The sequence below is a fragment of the Octopus bimaculoides genome, chromosome 14 (genome assembly GCF_046866305.1).
Source record: "Octopus bimaculoides isolate indiv1 chromosome 14, ASM4686630v1, whole genome shotgun sequence".
NCBI classification, from domain to species: domain Eukaryota; kingdom Metazoa; phylum Mollusca; class Cephalopoda; order Octopoda; family Octopodidae; genus Octopus; species Octopus bimaculoides.
The window spans coordinates 59,705,454-59,719,922 of NC_142941.1; the positions used below are offsets into that span (position 1 = coordinate 59,705,454).

Sequence of the window (14,469 nt, forward strand, 5' to 3'; positions counted from 1 at the left end):
TTACAATAATAAGCATCTCATGTTAGTGTTTATGTCTAAATTCAACCTCAGCTTACATCAGCTTTTAATATATCAATTAATAAAATAGTTAATTCTACTGTATTGATTAGTTTTCGAAATATTTTAAAAACGAATAGGCAGTGTATTTTCATTAGAAATATGCTAATAAAAGTTTTCGAGTATTGAAACTTTACAGTGAACTATTTTGATATAAAAAGCCTGTCTGAGACCATCTCTAGTTCTGATGATACAAAATTATTCATTTTTAAAATTAATTGAAGCATGTAGGCACTTTATTTCATTAAAACTACAGTGATGAGAAGAATCTTACAATAACCTGCAATCTTAACGCAATATTTTGTGGGAGAAAGAGTTATGAGACCACACCACACTTGTGCTTCACTCACAATATGAAAAGAAAAGAATTTCAGAGTTGACCCAACATTTTCATGGGTTATGGGATGTTTTCTCTTCTTTTTCTTTGATTTTTAATTTGTTTGTTTGCTTTGTCATTTCTATTGCTAATGTTTCATCTGTCTCAGCAGTGACACGGAAGATGAAAAAGCTTACCGCACTTGGAAGAAGTCCATCATGCTAGTATACCGGGCTGCTGCTACTCACAAGTTAGTGGGCTCTGTTTTCCCTCTCTTTCTCTCTTGGTGCATATCCATGAATTATTGTGTTTATGTATGGATGACTGAGCATTTATTGTGTGTGTGTATCATCATCATACATCTGTTTTCCATGCAGGCATGGGTTGGATGATTTGACAGGAGCCGGCAAGCCGAAAGCTACATTAGGCTCTCTATTTGTCTACTTTGGGATTGTTTCTATGACTGGATGCCCTTCCTAAAGCCAACTGCTTTACAGAGTGTACTGGGTGCATTTTACATGGCACCAGCACAGGTGCTTTTTACATGACACCAGTGAGGTTGCCAAGTAGCTTGCAAGAAAAAGACCTCTCAACAGAGAGGGTGTTCCAGCCTCAGGAAGTGACTGTGGGCCAGGTATGTGTCTGTGTGTGACTGCATTGTTGTTTGTGAGTATGTGAATGAACATATACATTTGTGTGTAAGAATCTATTAACAGACTTAATGTGTGCTGTTTGTAATATCACTTTGCCTCTGTGTGTGAAGTATGACCAAGTAGCTGGGCTATTATTGCTATTGTTTTTATTGTATGTTGTTTTCTTTATTACTCTAGGTATGCTAATGTATTTCTGCATCCTGTTCGAGAGGAGATAGCTCCAGGCTATCACAGTATAGTACACAGGTAACTATTAACACAATCTCTTTCTTCATCTCTTGTATTTTGGGAGTTAGATGATCTTTTTCTGTCCTGTGTTGTGTCATTTTTATTAGACATCAAAAATTAAGGGAATTTACACAAAAAAAAAAGCCCCAAAAGAACTTTTACATTTTTTTTCTCTCTCTTTTATATATTTTCAGACCAATGGACTTAAGTGCCATTAAGAAGAATATTGAAAATGGTGTTATCCGCTCTACAACAGAGTTCCAACGTGATATGATGCTAATGTTTACTAATGCCATAATGTACAACAGCTCTGACCACAATGTGTACAAGATGGCACGAGAGATGTACAATGATGTTATGCAACACATTGAGGTTTGTACTGTTGTTTTTTTTATTACTACATGTATATATTTTTTTATACAATTACTAGGGTGGATGGGAGATAAGCAGAATTTGTAGTGCAACAAACTAAATCAGTGTTTCTCAAACTTTTTGCGCCAAATTGCAATATCGCCCACCTATCGGCCAAAAATGCTTCATCGCCCACCTATTTAAAAAAAAAAACCCTGACACAACCCCACCAACACAAAATCCCCTAGCCCCACTCCTGTATCATTTGACACACACTATATCGTAGAATCGTTGCCCTGTTAGTGTCATGTGTACTATTGTTTACAAATCCCTTATTGTGGGTTTAGTTTTGCCATTAGTGTCAATAAAATTCTAACATTAACTCCTATATTTTTCAGACAGATTAACTTACACCTCTTGAATCAAGTGGCAATTTCTCTGTGAACAGCATTTCCCCAGCCAAATCCTGATGTTTTCCATATTATTATCTAAGGCGGTGAGCTGGCAGAATTGTTAGCTTGGCGGCATTTCATTCATCTTTTGTTCAATTTCTGCTGGGGTCAGCTTTGCATTTCATCCTTTCGGGGTCGATGTAATTGACTATCCCCCTCACCTATATTACAAGCCTTGTGTCTATAGTAGAAAGGATTATTACTATTATCATTATTATTATTATTATTATTATTATATGAACCATTAGAGCATCAGACAAAATGCCTCACATATTTGGTTGTGGTTCTTTACATGCTAAGTTCAAATCCCACCAAAGTCTTTGTCTTTCATCCCTTGTGGTGGGGGATGTCAATAAAATTAAGTACTAGACTTGGTTTAATCAACTAATACCCTCCTTTCGAAATTTCTGGCCTTGTGTAGTAGTTGATTCAGTTCTTCACACTATGATTTCAAATCTCACTGAGGTCAGCTTTGCCATTCATCCCACCAGGATCACTATGATAAAGTACCTGTTGAGTACCAGATCCTACATAGTTGACTAACATTTCATCTCCAATTTTTTGCCTTGTGCCAATGTTAGAAACGAATAAGAGACATTGAAGTGCTGAATGACTGATGGGGGGGAAATTGTGGCCACATATACATGTACATACACATACACACCATACATATGTATAAGTATTATAATCATTTCTTTGCAGCAATTTGTGAGCACACAGTTAATGGTGCAAACGGAACCAAAAATGCTACGGCCATCGCGCAGGATGGAAAATATCGAGAAGGTACGTATTTTGAAGATGTTTTTAACTTTTATTGTTAAACGGAAATAAAGAAAGAAACAGAGGCGGGCTAGAAATTAAAGACGTCCACAGTATGAACCATTGTGTGCAGAAGTGAAGACTAATGTGGGCCTGAAGTGCAAATGGAAAGCAACTCATAGTTAACTTACATCTGACTGTTACTGTTCCCTTAACTGCTAGGGTGTGACACTTTTTCACACACCTGTCCTCATTCATTCGCAACACATGACCATACCAACGCAGTCGTCTCTCTTGCACACCACATCTGATGCTTGTTAAATCCGACTTTTCTCTCAGGGCGCTTACACTCTGTCGTGTATGCACACTGACATTACACATCCTGTGGATACGAATGGATTAAGAATATTTGGTGGAAATGTGTGTTGAATGCTGATAATGTACGACTTGCTTTAGAAAAAAATCACGGGAAGCTGAAAGTGTTGGCCCTCACATATAAGATGTCATAACACAAGATTGGATTTCTGCATTGCTATTTTGTATAATATTTCCATGATAAAGAAGATAGCAGGATGGTAAAATCATTAGTGCATCAGACAACATGCTAAGCAATGTTTCTTTTGATTCTTGACATTCTGGGGTCAACTTTGCCCTTCATCCTTTCAAGTTCGATAAAATAAAATACCACTGGGATCAATGTAATTGACTAACCCTGCTTCTCCTGTGATTGCTGAGCTTGTGCCAAATTTTGAAACCATTATAAAGGCAGCATGCCATTCGTTATTTCAGTTGAATAGAAGCTCCCTTTCTGCTTCAGGTAGTCTTCCGTCTTAGAGATGGTAGCAAGTCATTCTTTATTTTAGTGTATTTATCGAACACAGACATTATATTGTATTCTATTCTATGTTGTAGGAAGAAGATACGAAAAAACGAAAGACTGACCCCAATCAAGATGGTGGCAAGAAGAAAAAACGTCCCAAGCCAGTAACTCCTGAAGACACGCCTCCAAAAACACCCAATGAGTGACTCGAATTAAGAACTGGCCTGCTATGTCCCAGCTTGTTGTAGCTCTTGCCTCTCACCACATCCACCTCTCTCATTGTCCTTGAGTCCTCCTGTCATACATTCTTAATCAATATTGCTGCTACTTTTAACTATACCTCAATCTCTTCCAAAACAGAGACATGGTTGAGGTTTGGCTTGCTGGCTTCAAAAGTCACTCACACTCAACATCAGTCTTTTTTTTTCTTCTCTCCCTTTTTTTTCTAATAAAATTATTTAAAACTACAAATGAATTAACTAAGCTTTTCAATGTGAATTGACATTAAACATTTTAAACATCAATTTGCAACAGAAAACAGACAATGATGCTGGAACCATATATTTATTGCTTGCCAAGGGACCACATTACCAATTACACTACATAGTGTATGTCACTCTTTCTCTCTTAAATTAGGTACTTAAATCTTATTTTTTCTGTTCTTTTTTTTTATTTTTTTTTTAATTTCCAAAAGATAATTGGTCAGTTACTTAGCAGACATAGCAGAATAGGTGCTACGCTCATAAATATGTTCAGCATAACAATAAAGTGCCCCACTCCTTTTCTCGGTTCTATGCTTGCGATAACAATAACAATAAACCCCTGAAATCAAATAACGAAGGAACTCCTGAGATTTTCCAGTGTGAAATTATATTTGACAGTATTTTTTAAAACTATTTTCTTCAGTCAAGAGTTGTGACCTCTTTTTATCAGAAAATTAATTCTGAAAAGTGAGGCATATTTGTTTGCTAACGAAAGACGGAATATCTTACTATTGTTATTAAGGTGGCAAGCAGGCAGAATCATTACCATGCTGGCGAGCCGGCAGAAACGTTAGCATGCTGGGCAAAATGATTAGCGGTATTTCGTCTGCCGTTACGTTCTGAGTTCAAATTCCGCCGAGGTCGGCTTTGCCTTTCCTCCTTTCGAGGTCAATAAATTAAGTACCAGTTATGCACTGGGGTTCGATGTAATCAACTTAATCCCTTTGTCTGTCCTTGTTTGTCCCCTCTGTGTCTATCCCCTTGTGGGCAATAAAGAAATAAGAATCATTACCATGCTGGATAAAATGCTCAGTGGCATTTTTCCCAACTTTACATTCTGAGTTCAAATTCCACTGAGGTTGACTTTGCCTTTTATCCCTTTGGGAGGTCAATGAAATAAGGACCAGTCAATGTAATTGACTTGGCCCCTTCCCCCAAATTTCAGGCTATGTGCCCGAGTAGAAAGGATTGTTTTATCAAGATGGTAAGCTGGCACAATTGTTAGCCTGTCAGACAAAATGCTTAGTGGCTGTTCTTCCAACTTTACATTCCAATTTCAAATTCTGCCAAGGTTGACTTTGCCTTTCATCATTTTGGGATTGGTGATTTCAACTAACTTCCACCCCTCAAAAATTGCTGGTCTTGTACCCCCCCTAAATTAGAAATCATTATTATTAAAGCACCAGTTGAACAATACCCCATTCCCCTCAAGATTGCTGGCCATAATGTCCAATTTAGAAAGAATTATTTTACTTATTTTTATTTATTTTCATTTTTTTTTTTTTATCTTGGTTTTTCTCTTATGAAGGACCCAGTTTGAATTATTGTCTTGTAAGAAGACATCTGCAATAAGTATTGATTTCTATTTTGCAGTTTATTTGAAGCATCTTCATATAAGTATAAAAAAAAAAATGAAAAACATTTACCAATACAAATTGTAGAGAAAAAAGACAAATAAATGCATTCAATATTTTCAGATTCACAATCAAAAATTGTTAAAGCTGGAATATTTAATAAATTCATTGTGCACCTCTACTATAATTCTTCCTGCATTCAAAATATGCAACCATTTAAAGTATTTTAATTACCACTGTTTGCATTGTTTATTTGTTTGTTTGACTGATCAAGTGTTGTCTGTGGTATCCACAGAAACAATGGAAGCAAAAAAGTCAAAATTTCATCATCATTCTTTTATTCGTTTCAGTCATTTGACTGCGGTCATGCTGGAGCACCGCCTTTAGTCGAGCAAGTCGACCCCAGGACTTATTCTTTGTAAGCCTAGTACTTATTCTATCGGGCTCTCTTGCCGAACCGCTAAGTGACGGGGACGTAAATACACCAGCATCGGTTGTCAAGAGATGGGGGGGGGGACAAACACACAAACATATATATATGTGGTTGGCGTTAGGAAGGGCATCCAGCTGTAGAAACTCTGCCAAATCAGATTGGAGCCTGGTGTAGCCATCTGGTTCACCAGTCCTCAGTCAAATCGTCCAACCCATGCTAGCATGGAAAGCGGACGTTAAACGATGATGATGATATATATATATATATATACACGACGGGCTTCTTTCAGTTTCCGTCCATTTTTCCATGCTGGAATATCATCATCGTTTAACATCTACTTTCCATGCTGGCATGGATTGGACAGTTTGACATGGAAGGGTAACTTTCTAGGTGCAATCCCATGGTCAGTCATGACCAAAGGGAGTCTCAGCAGCATATATATATTGAACTTCTTTCAGGTTTCACCTATTGAATCCACTCACAAGGCTTTCTTCAACCTGGGGATGTAGTGGAAGACACTTGTTCTGGGTGCTGCATAGGGAGACAACCCAAAACCACCTGGTTGGGTAAACAAGCTTCTTAACCACACTTCTACGTCTGTGCTTACATAAAAATGACAGGCTTTCGTACAATTTCTATTTACAGAATTTTACTTAAGTCATTAGTAAACCTATAGCTATCTACACACTGCTATACTACCTATAGCTATCTACATTGCTGCTTCTTTCTAATGAAAAGCACCGATTTCTGAAGTTACTTTGTTGGTAATTTAAACAAGCAAGCTGAACAAAGATGTGGGAATTATGGTTTAATTTTATTTATTTATTTATTTATTTATTTATGGGTTTCAGCCAAGTGGCTGTGGTCATGCTGGAGCACGTTTGATTTAACTCTACAACTTCAAAAAATTATTCTCAGTAACACCCGATACAATTTTAAAAAGTTGCAGTTTCCAGTCCATAATATATTTCTCCATGTTCATCAACAAATCTTAAGAGCATACCTTAAAGGATGCTAGATCCTTGTTTTTCTCATGGTGCCTCACAAATCCAAGCATAAAATGACATCATTATGTCTATGATCCACAAGAGAAAACAATGAATAATATTAATCAAGGTATACTATAATGTAAATAAATTACTTTGTGATATTATAATTCACTGTAATGTTAATTCCCTGAGTTTTTATCCTGGACAACAACAAATATTTTAGCTATTATTTTGATATAACAGAATTTTTAAAATACAGTTTTTTTCAAATGTAACAAAAAAAAAATTGATAAATCTCTTTTAAAGTTTATGAAATGGAAATCTGTATTGAACTGATTGAATCAAATTATGTTATTTTTGTTGGTTTTATTTTATTAATAGAAGAAAAAGAGTATTTCTTTTGGAATTTCCAAATCCACAAGCTGCAATGCACTGAAAGTGGTTTAAAAATTCCTAATTCAGGTGTAATTTTAGGAAAAACTTAATACTTGGCCAATCCTTCACAAACAGCAAGGTTATAGAGAAAGGTTTCTGTATTTTTGGGCATTTTCCTACTTCTCAGTAGTTCTAAAGTTATATAAGATTTCCCAGTTTCATCAGTTTCTGACAAGGATGTCAAATTGGTAAGTAATTCTTTGGTTTTCTCAGAAATTTTCTGAAAAGATAAAAATTATGTGCATGTATATGTGTGTTTCCTTAAAATTAAAGTGAAACTGACAATTCAGTTAAAATCAACTTGAACACCTAAATGCTGCATTACAGAGCATTTCTATTCGTCTTTAAAATCGTTATGAAAAAGAATTACAAATTACATCTATTATAACTGAGATGTTTGAAAGTTGAAATATATTGCATGAGTGATTACAGAAAAGTTTTTTTCCTTGGCTCATATGGTCCCTACTTCAGAGACAACAGGCTGTTTGTTAAGACAGCTTTAGATGAGTGATTGTATACAGGCATGGCTTAATGGTTACAGTGCTGGACTCATGATCGTAAGATTGTGGTTTCAATTCCCTTACCAAGCGAAGCATTGTGTTCTTGAGCAAAACATTTCATATCTTGTTGCTACAGTCCACAGCTGGTAAAAATGAGAAATCCTGCAACGGACCAGTGTCTCATCCAGAGAAGAATGTATATAGCAGAGAAACCAGGAAACTAACTCTATGCCCCTTACGGAGTAATGTAGACTAACCAGCCCCTAAACAATATCAATATCTCCAGCATGGAAATAGCACTCACTTTGGGAAGTACTTCTCTACATGCTAGGACATCCCACTTCAAGTGTTGTATATAAGCAACTGAATGTACTGTTACTACTTGATATTGTTATAAAGGATTTGTCTTACCTTAATTAATTGCTGTTCTGAGCAGTCTGTATCTTCAGCACAATTCACCATAAACATTGCTATATCTTTATGTAGTTTTCCCATTGCAAGTGATTCTGAAATATGTAAAGGACAATATCAAATACTATTACAATGTCTTTTAATTCTATTCACATTAAGTATTTCTAGTACAGTGACACAATACATCAGAAACACTGCCCTCTGGCCAGTTTTCTACTAGCATATGTAATATGTGTGTGTGTATGCTCTAATAACTGGCAATTCAGTAAATTTGAGGGAGATTTGTCTGCCACATATATCAGGATGGACAAGAAGCTCCCTCAGTGACCTATCAAGAAATCATAGACACATTTAACAGAAGAAATAATGAAATAACTTTTCTAGAAATTACTAACATAACAACTTACCTTTAGCCCCTGGACTAACACTGATCTCACGTGTCTGTAGGTTCACAAGTAAATCATAGAGGTCAGATCTATAGAGAAAACAAATCATATGTATTTTGAAGATGTACTTGTTTGGCAAGAAATACAAAGGAATATAGTGTCAATGACTATGATAAAGATATGCAACAAATAACTTCAATACTGAATAACATGTAATAATAATACTATTACAAAATGAAGTAGAAATGAATGGTATAAGAGTGTATGTTTTAAATGGTTGGCATGACACTACATTGATGAAATTACTTGATTATATATCAGATACCAGGTATATCTGATATACATATATATATATATATATATATATATATATATATATATATATACATACATATATATATATATATATATATATATATATATATATATATATATATACATACATATATATATATATATATATATATATATATATATATATATATATATATATATATATCAAAATTTATTTGATATATCAAATAAATTCTTGATTTATTGAAGATACCTCTATTTTCAGAAAGTGTAGACTATAGACCAAATGCATAGTGAGAACTCGCATTAGAGGAGGTGATCTTGTGTCAGATGATGAAAGATTAGAGTGTGACAAAGAGACAGAGAGGCAGAAACAGGTGTCTTGCTATAGAGGAAGTATTTGGTTACCCAGCCAAGAGAGAGAGAGAGAGAGAGAGTTACTGAAGACAACAATACCTGTTCTGAATCAAGGCATCAGTAAAACCAGCAATATAAGATGTTCGACTTTTCAAATCAGTCTCAATATCTGTATTGTCCAGTGTGATGTAAGGAAACAAGTTGCCCCAGTCTTGACGGTGCCATGCTAGTGCTGGTAAACTCCTGTAAATTGAAAAACCAAAACAAAATTCTTATATAGTCATATATATATGTGCATGAGTATGTGTAACCATGTGCGAGTGCACACACACACACAAGGGGGTACTGGAAAGTTCCTGGCTTTAAGGGTATCGTGAAAGGCCTGGTTGGAGGCCCAACCTTCCAAATTCTTTTACAAAGATTAGAAAAACTGAAGGACCACTGCAATAAGTGTGTGACTCTCAGAGGGGAATATGTTGAATAGAATCATAATTAACTGATCTGCCTATATCTCCTTTTATCCAAAGCCAGGAACTTTTCAGCACCTTCCTTGTATTTCAAAAATATATCACATATACACATATATATATTTAAAAATATATATACACATACACACATATATATTCATATGCTGGACACACACCAAAAATATACCATTTACTTACCGATTAAAGGTCAGCAATTCACTTATTTTAGGATGGTAGACTACAATAGACTTTTTCAGTAACTGTGCAGTGTAAATTAGAATTGTTTCCACTCCAAAGATTTGTATAACACCTGGAAGTGAAAAACATTTTACCTGAGTAAAATCCAAACACTAAAAACAAAAGATTGATGACTACTGAATGAATATTACTTTGTTGTTGTTTTTTTTAATCTTTTGTTTTTACTTTTTTGTTAAAGGGTTTAATAAGGAGAGCCTGGCTGTGTGCATGACTTTCACACATTCTCTGAGACTAATGATTTTGTTGTGTCTGATGTTCTACTTCAACATCTGCAAATTGACAACTGCAAGAAAAATGCAGGGCAGAATGAAATTTCAAAAGATATCCTGGACATGAAGGATTGGACGAAGTGGTTGGTGTTGAACTTAGGTAAGGAAAACAGTATTGGTGATAACATGAGAGACCAGGAGAGAACATTCAGATTACTGTCAAATATAATGTGTCTTTATTCACATTGTTCTCAATTCATCATGGCTTACCTCATACTTTTGAGATTTCGAGGATGTCATTCATTATTTTTAGAATGACATTGCAGAGTAGGTGTAAGAGGCCAGATCTGGCCAGCTTCAACATAAAACAGGTAGAATATTTGGGTCAGATGTGGCCGGTTTAAATGCTAAAGGGTTAATCATGGGTTCTTTACTCACTTCTCAAGTTAGATGCAGCATAAGCTTGCCTGACATCAAAGTCTTTTGCTGTGAAATGCATCTTGTCTTCTGTTTTACATTCCCCATTGGTCACAACATTCAAGTAACACTGTAACATTGTTGCTGGACTAGCAGACTTCATGTAGACACTGCTGAGAACTTCACACAAGGCTTTGTATTGCTCTGGTTGAAAGGTTTTGGCAACTAAAACCAAAGACACAAAGGTTACCTGTAAAAGTAAAATATTAGTTTATTCATTTACTCTTCCATGCTGCATCTACTTTTTCTATTCCTTCTTGGAGAGAAATGAGGCAAGAATGTAAAGTTAACTTACAAGTGAGATGAGAGAGTGAATGGTTATTAAAGGCATTAATTGATGCATGCATGAGGAGAAGACTGCATTGGAATTGATGATGTAATGTAATGTAATGTGAACAGATAATGAGCAGAGGAAGGACAAGATACAAGAAGTGATGGAGGTACGAGAGGATGCTGAAAAGTTCCTGGTTTTGGGTAAAAGAAAATACAGGAGGATCAGTTAATTATGGTTTATTCACATACTTATTGTAGTGGTCCTTTAGTTTTTCTAAGTTCTGTAAAAGAACTCAGAAGGTTGGGCCTTCAACCAGGCCTTTCATGATACCCTTAAAACCAGGAACTTTACTGTACCCCTTCATATATCTCAAGATGTTGTGCTTCACAGACAAGATTCATAAAATTAGGACAAATAGGGATATTCTATACTGTCAACAAGCCCAACGCATACCAACATGGTAAAATGTATATTAGAACAATGATGATGATCATGTAGAGTAAAAATAATAGTGAAACAAACCTTAGGTAAGCTGTGACAGTTCAGAGGTACTTGTGTTGTATAAATGTAATACCAATGTCGTTCAGACTGGCTGTACAAAAACTCTATGTGAGGGGATGCCTCTGTTGCAACATTGCAGCGATGCAGAAATTTCTCTTGCTGTTCACCACTAATGGATGGATATGACCAAACAAACAGGCTGTCAGCATTGTTATCTTTCTCTGGGAACCAGGGAAACAAGAATATAAATATTTATTTTTTTTTAAAACCCAAACTATAAAGATATCTAATATAAAATATATGAAAATTTCTTGACATGCAAAAGATAACACTATCTGGAGATACAAACTTTATAAAGATAGCTTGAGATAGAAAACATGTTGACAGACATATAAAAGGGTAAAGGATTATTAATTTATTAATAAATGTGGTGTTATTAATAATTAATAATTTTTACCAAGCCCTTCGGTATGTAAACACCATTATCGGTGAAGAACTTATTTAAAAGTTCTTATACATTTATAAACATAATTAAGGGATCAGCAACAATTGCTTCACCACATACCGAAGTTCAGAAATAGCAGCTAAAATGCTAAAACTCCAACTTAGCACGTTAGCTGCTATTTCTGAACTTCGGTATGTGATGAAGCAACTGTTGCTGATCCCTTAATTATGTTTATATATATATATATATATATATATATATATATAGAGAGAGAGAGAGAGAGAGAGAGAGAAATGAGGGAGGATCGAACTCATGTAGTTCGGATTTCGATCCTACAGCGGGACATCTTATGCAAGCATCTTCTCTTATAGCCTCGGGTTCATTAATAGCCTATTGGTGAAATTTGGTAGATGAAAACTGTGCAAGTAGCTCGGTGCTATATGCTTGCGGCTGTGTTTACGTTTTCGGACTGGAAGCCACTATTGTTTATATCTATGTCCCAAAGTACTTGAAGTGATACATTCCGCCGAACCCTTGAGGGCGGTGCCCCGGCATGAAACCAGTATAAGAATATATACACTACTTATATACCATAACCTGAAACAAAGCTAAAAAATTTAATGTGTATAAACTATATATATATATATATATATATATATATATATCCTTAATGGAACCGGGAAGACAAAACTTTTAAAAGCTTATTTTCCAGAAGGGGTGTGTTACAAGTTCATTCTGTAACCCGTTAAAACACCTCTACAAGCATCAGTTGATTTCATTCATAAACCTGACCTTTTGTATGAAATCTTAGGCATATTTGCATTGCTAGCTAGCTTCTTAGACACCCAGTCCCACGTTATGATAAACAAGTACATAAATACAACCAGTTAGAAGTGTATTTACGAGTGTACGTGTGTGATATGAAATGTTTCTTCCTTAACAATAGTCATATCCAGGTTTTCTTTCCTCTAAACATCAACACTGATACCAATTTATTAAAAACGATGATGATAATAATAATAACAAAATAGTAAACAAACATGGGTTTAACAGACGACTGCTAACGCTTCAATCGTGTATCAATGAATTTCCTTGATGAGAGGGGAGGATGCGATGTAATGAATATTTAGAACTTATAAGGAGACCTTATATATACGAAAATAGATTTGTGAGTAAGGTTAAGGAATTAACTGGGCAAAGAAGAGAAAATATTAAAAAAATGTATGCTAGATATACGTAGAAAAACAAAGCCACCGCGACTCACCAACCAAACCAATGGATAGCAACTGACAAGCACCCGCCATCTTGCTAGTCTAACAATTATTCAGTATAACTCTACATAGAAGAACTCCTGGGAAATTTTGAAGTAGAAATATAACACATTTAGGCTACAATAATGAATATTATTTTTCTTCTGTTCCACTTCTTTTTGCTTTACAATAATACAAATGGATATATTTTTCTAGCAATATTCTTTATCACCTTAGATTTCAATAAAAAAACAAAAAAAGAGGACAAAATATTTTCCCTTTCTTTGAGGAAAAAAATGTAAATTAATTTTAAAATGGAAAAGAATATAGGGAAAATATTAGATTAAAAGCAACATAAAGTTTATTAATCATCGAATGTTTCATGCCTCCTCTCTAAAGAACTTTGAAGAAAAAATTTTTTATGGACTACCATAGAAATTTTAATGTAGTTTAATATTTATTTCAATGGCAGAATCTACAGGAATATTATGATCCACCTTTGGGAAGAGGGAATTCTGCCAGAATTTCTAAACAACTAAAATGTCAAGGAATAATTTGTGCAATTGCATTGTAGTTGTTGCACATGATCTGCATACCATCCTACTCAAATAAATTGCACAGTTGTAAACATCTCAATATATATATATATATATATATATATATATATATATATATATATATATATATATATATATATATATATATATATATATATATATATATACATGTGTGTATACCTTATATAGACAGATATTAATACATCAGTATAATCATGTATGTTTTTTTTTTAATTACAATTAGCAGAAGTAACAAAATGACTGAAGGGGTGTGTGGTTACAAAACCTACTTCCAAACCATATGGCTTCAAGTTCAGTCCTGTTATGTGGCACCTTGGGCAAGTGTATTCTACCATAGCTGCAGGTTGACCAAAGCCATGAGAGTGGATTTGGTAGATGGAAACTGAAAGAAGCTCTTCCTATTGTGTGTGTGTGTGTGTGTTTGTATATATATACTCTGTCTGGATATTGCATAATGGTTGTAAATGGTTGACCATCACCATCATACAAGTTTATTTCCAATGTTCTGCACAAAAACATGTCTGGTCATGGGGAAATATTACCTTGCTTAGAAGCAGGTAAGGGTTGATGACAGAAAGGGCATCTGGCCATACAAAAGACGTTTGGTAGACAGAGCATGAAAGTCATATATATATGTATACATATATTGGCAATTTGATTCATCCCATGTTTAATTCAGGCATGTGTGTGGATAAGTCACAAAAATGGTGAAATATCAGTATTCATCACTCC

General features: G+C 34.8%; 2 protein-coding genes across 25 annotated transcripts in view; one reads left to right on the forward strand and one right to left on the reverse strand.

Moving 5' to 3' along the window:
- LOC106876373 (uncharacterized) overlaps positions 1-5,654 on the forward strand; it is a 28,045-nt gene extending 22,391 nt beyond the window's left edge. For 13 of the 24 annotated variants that reach the window (XM_052972852.2, XM_089363069.1, XM_052972851.2 and 10 more), the window contains exons 16-20: positions 543-623; positions 1,204-1,272; positions 1,449-1,626; positions 2,760-2,840; positions 3,729-5,654. In XM_052972852.2, coding sequence (XP_052828812.1) covers positions 543-623; positions 1,204-1,272; positions 1,449-1,626; positions 2,760-2,840; positions 3,729-3,842 — 523 coding nt within the window. In that variant the 3' untranslated portion in view covers positions 3,843-5,654. The remainder of the gene's footprint in view (positions 1-542; positions 624-1,203; positions 1,273-1,448; positions 1,627-2,759; positions 2,841-3,728) is intronic. The other 11 variants (XM_089363067.1, XM_089363071.1, XM_089363080.1 and 8 more) reach the window with 1 other exon arrangement.
- Positions 5,475-13,224, reverse strand: LOC106876385 (DENN domain-containing protein 10). Its single transcript, XM_014924899.3, has 8 exons — positions 13,174-13,224; positions 11,486-11,685; positions 10,651-10,879; positions 9,944-10,055; positions 9,378-9,521; positions 8,649-8,716; positions 8,242-8,336; positions 5,475-7,550 (listed from the first exon to the last, which is right to left on the reverse strand). The coding sequence occupies exons 1-8, from the start codon at positions 13,211-13,213 to the stop codon at positions 7,377-7,379; spliced, it is 1,062 nt and encodes a 353-aa protein (XP_014780385.1). The 5' UTR covers positions 13,214-13,224; the 3' UTR covers positions 5,475-7,376.
- Between the last annotated feature and the right edge of the window lie 1,245 nt (positions 13,225-14,469).

Bases quoted from the DNA above. Each gene is read 5' to 3' on its own strand.
- LOC106876385 (XM_014924899.3), bottom strand. From the start codon at position 13,213: ATGGCGGGTGCTTGTCAGTTGCTATCCATTGGTTTGGTTG. The intron at 10,880-11,485 runs GTTTGTTTCACT...TTACTTTTACAG, and splicing joins ACTGTCACAGCTTACCTAAG to GTAACCTTTGTGTCTTTGGT. The intron at 10,056-10,650 runs GTGAGTAAAGAA...TTTCACTTCCAG, and splicing joins TGCTGCATCTAACTTGAGAA to GTGTTATACAAATCTTTGGA.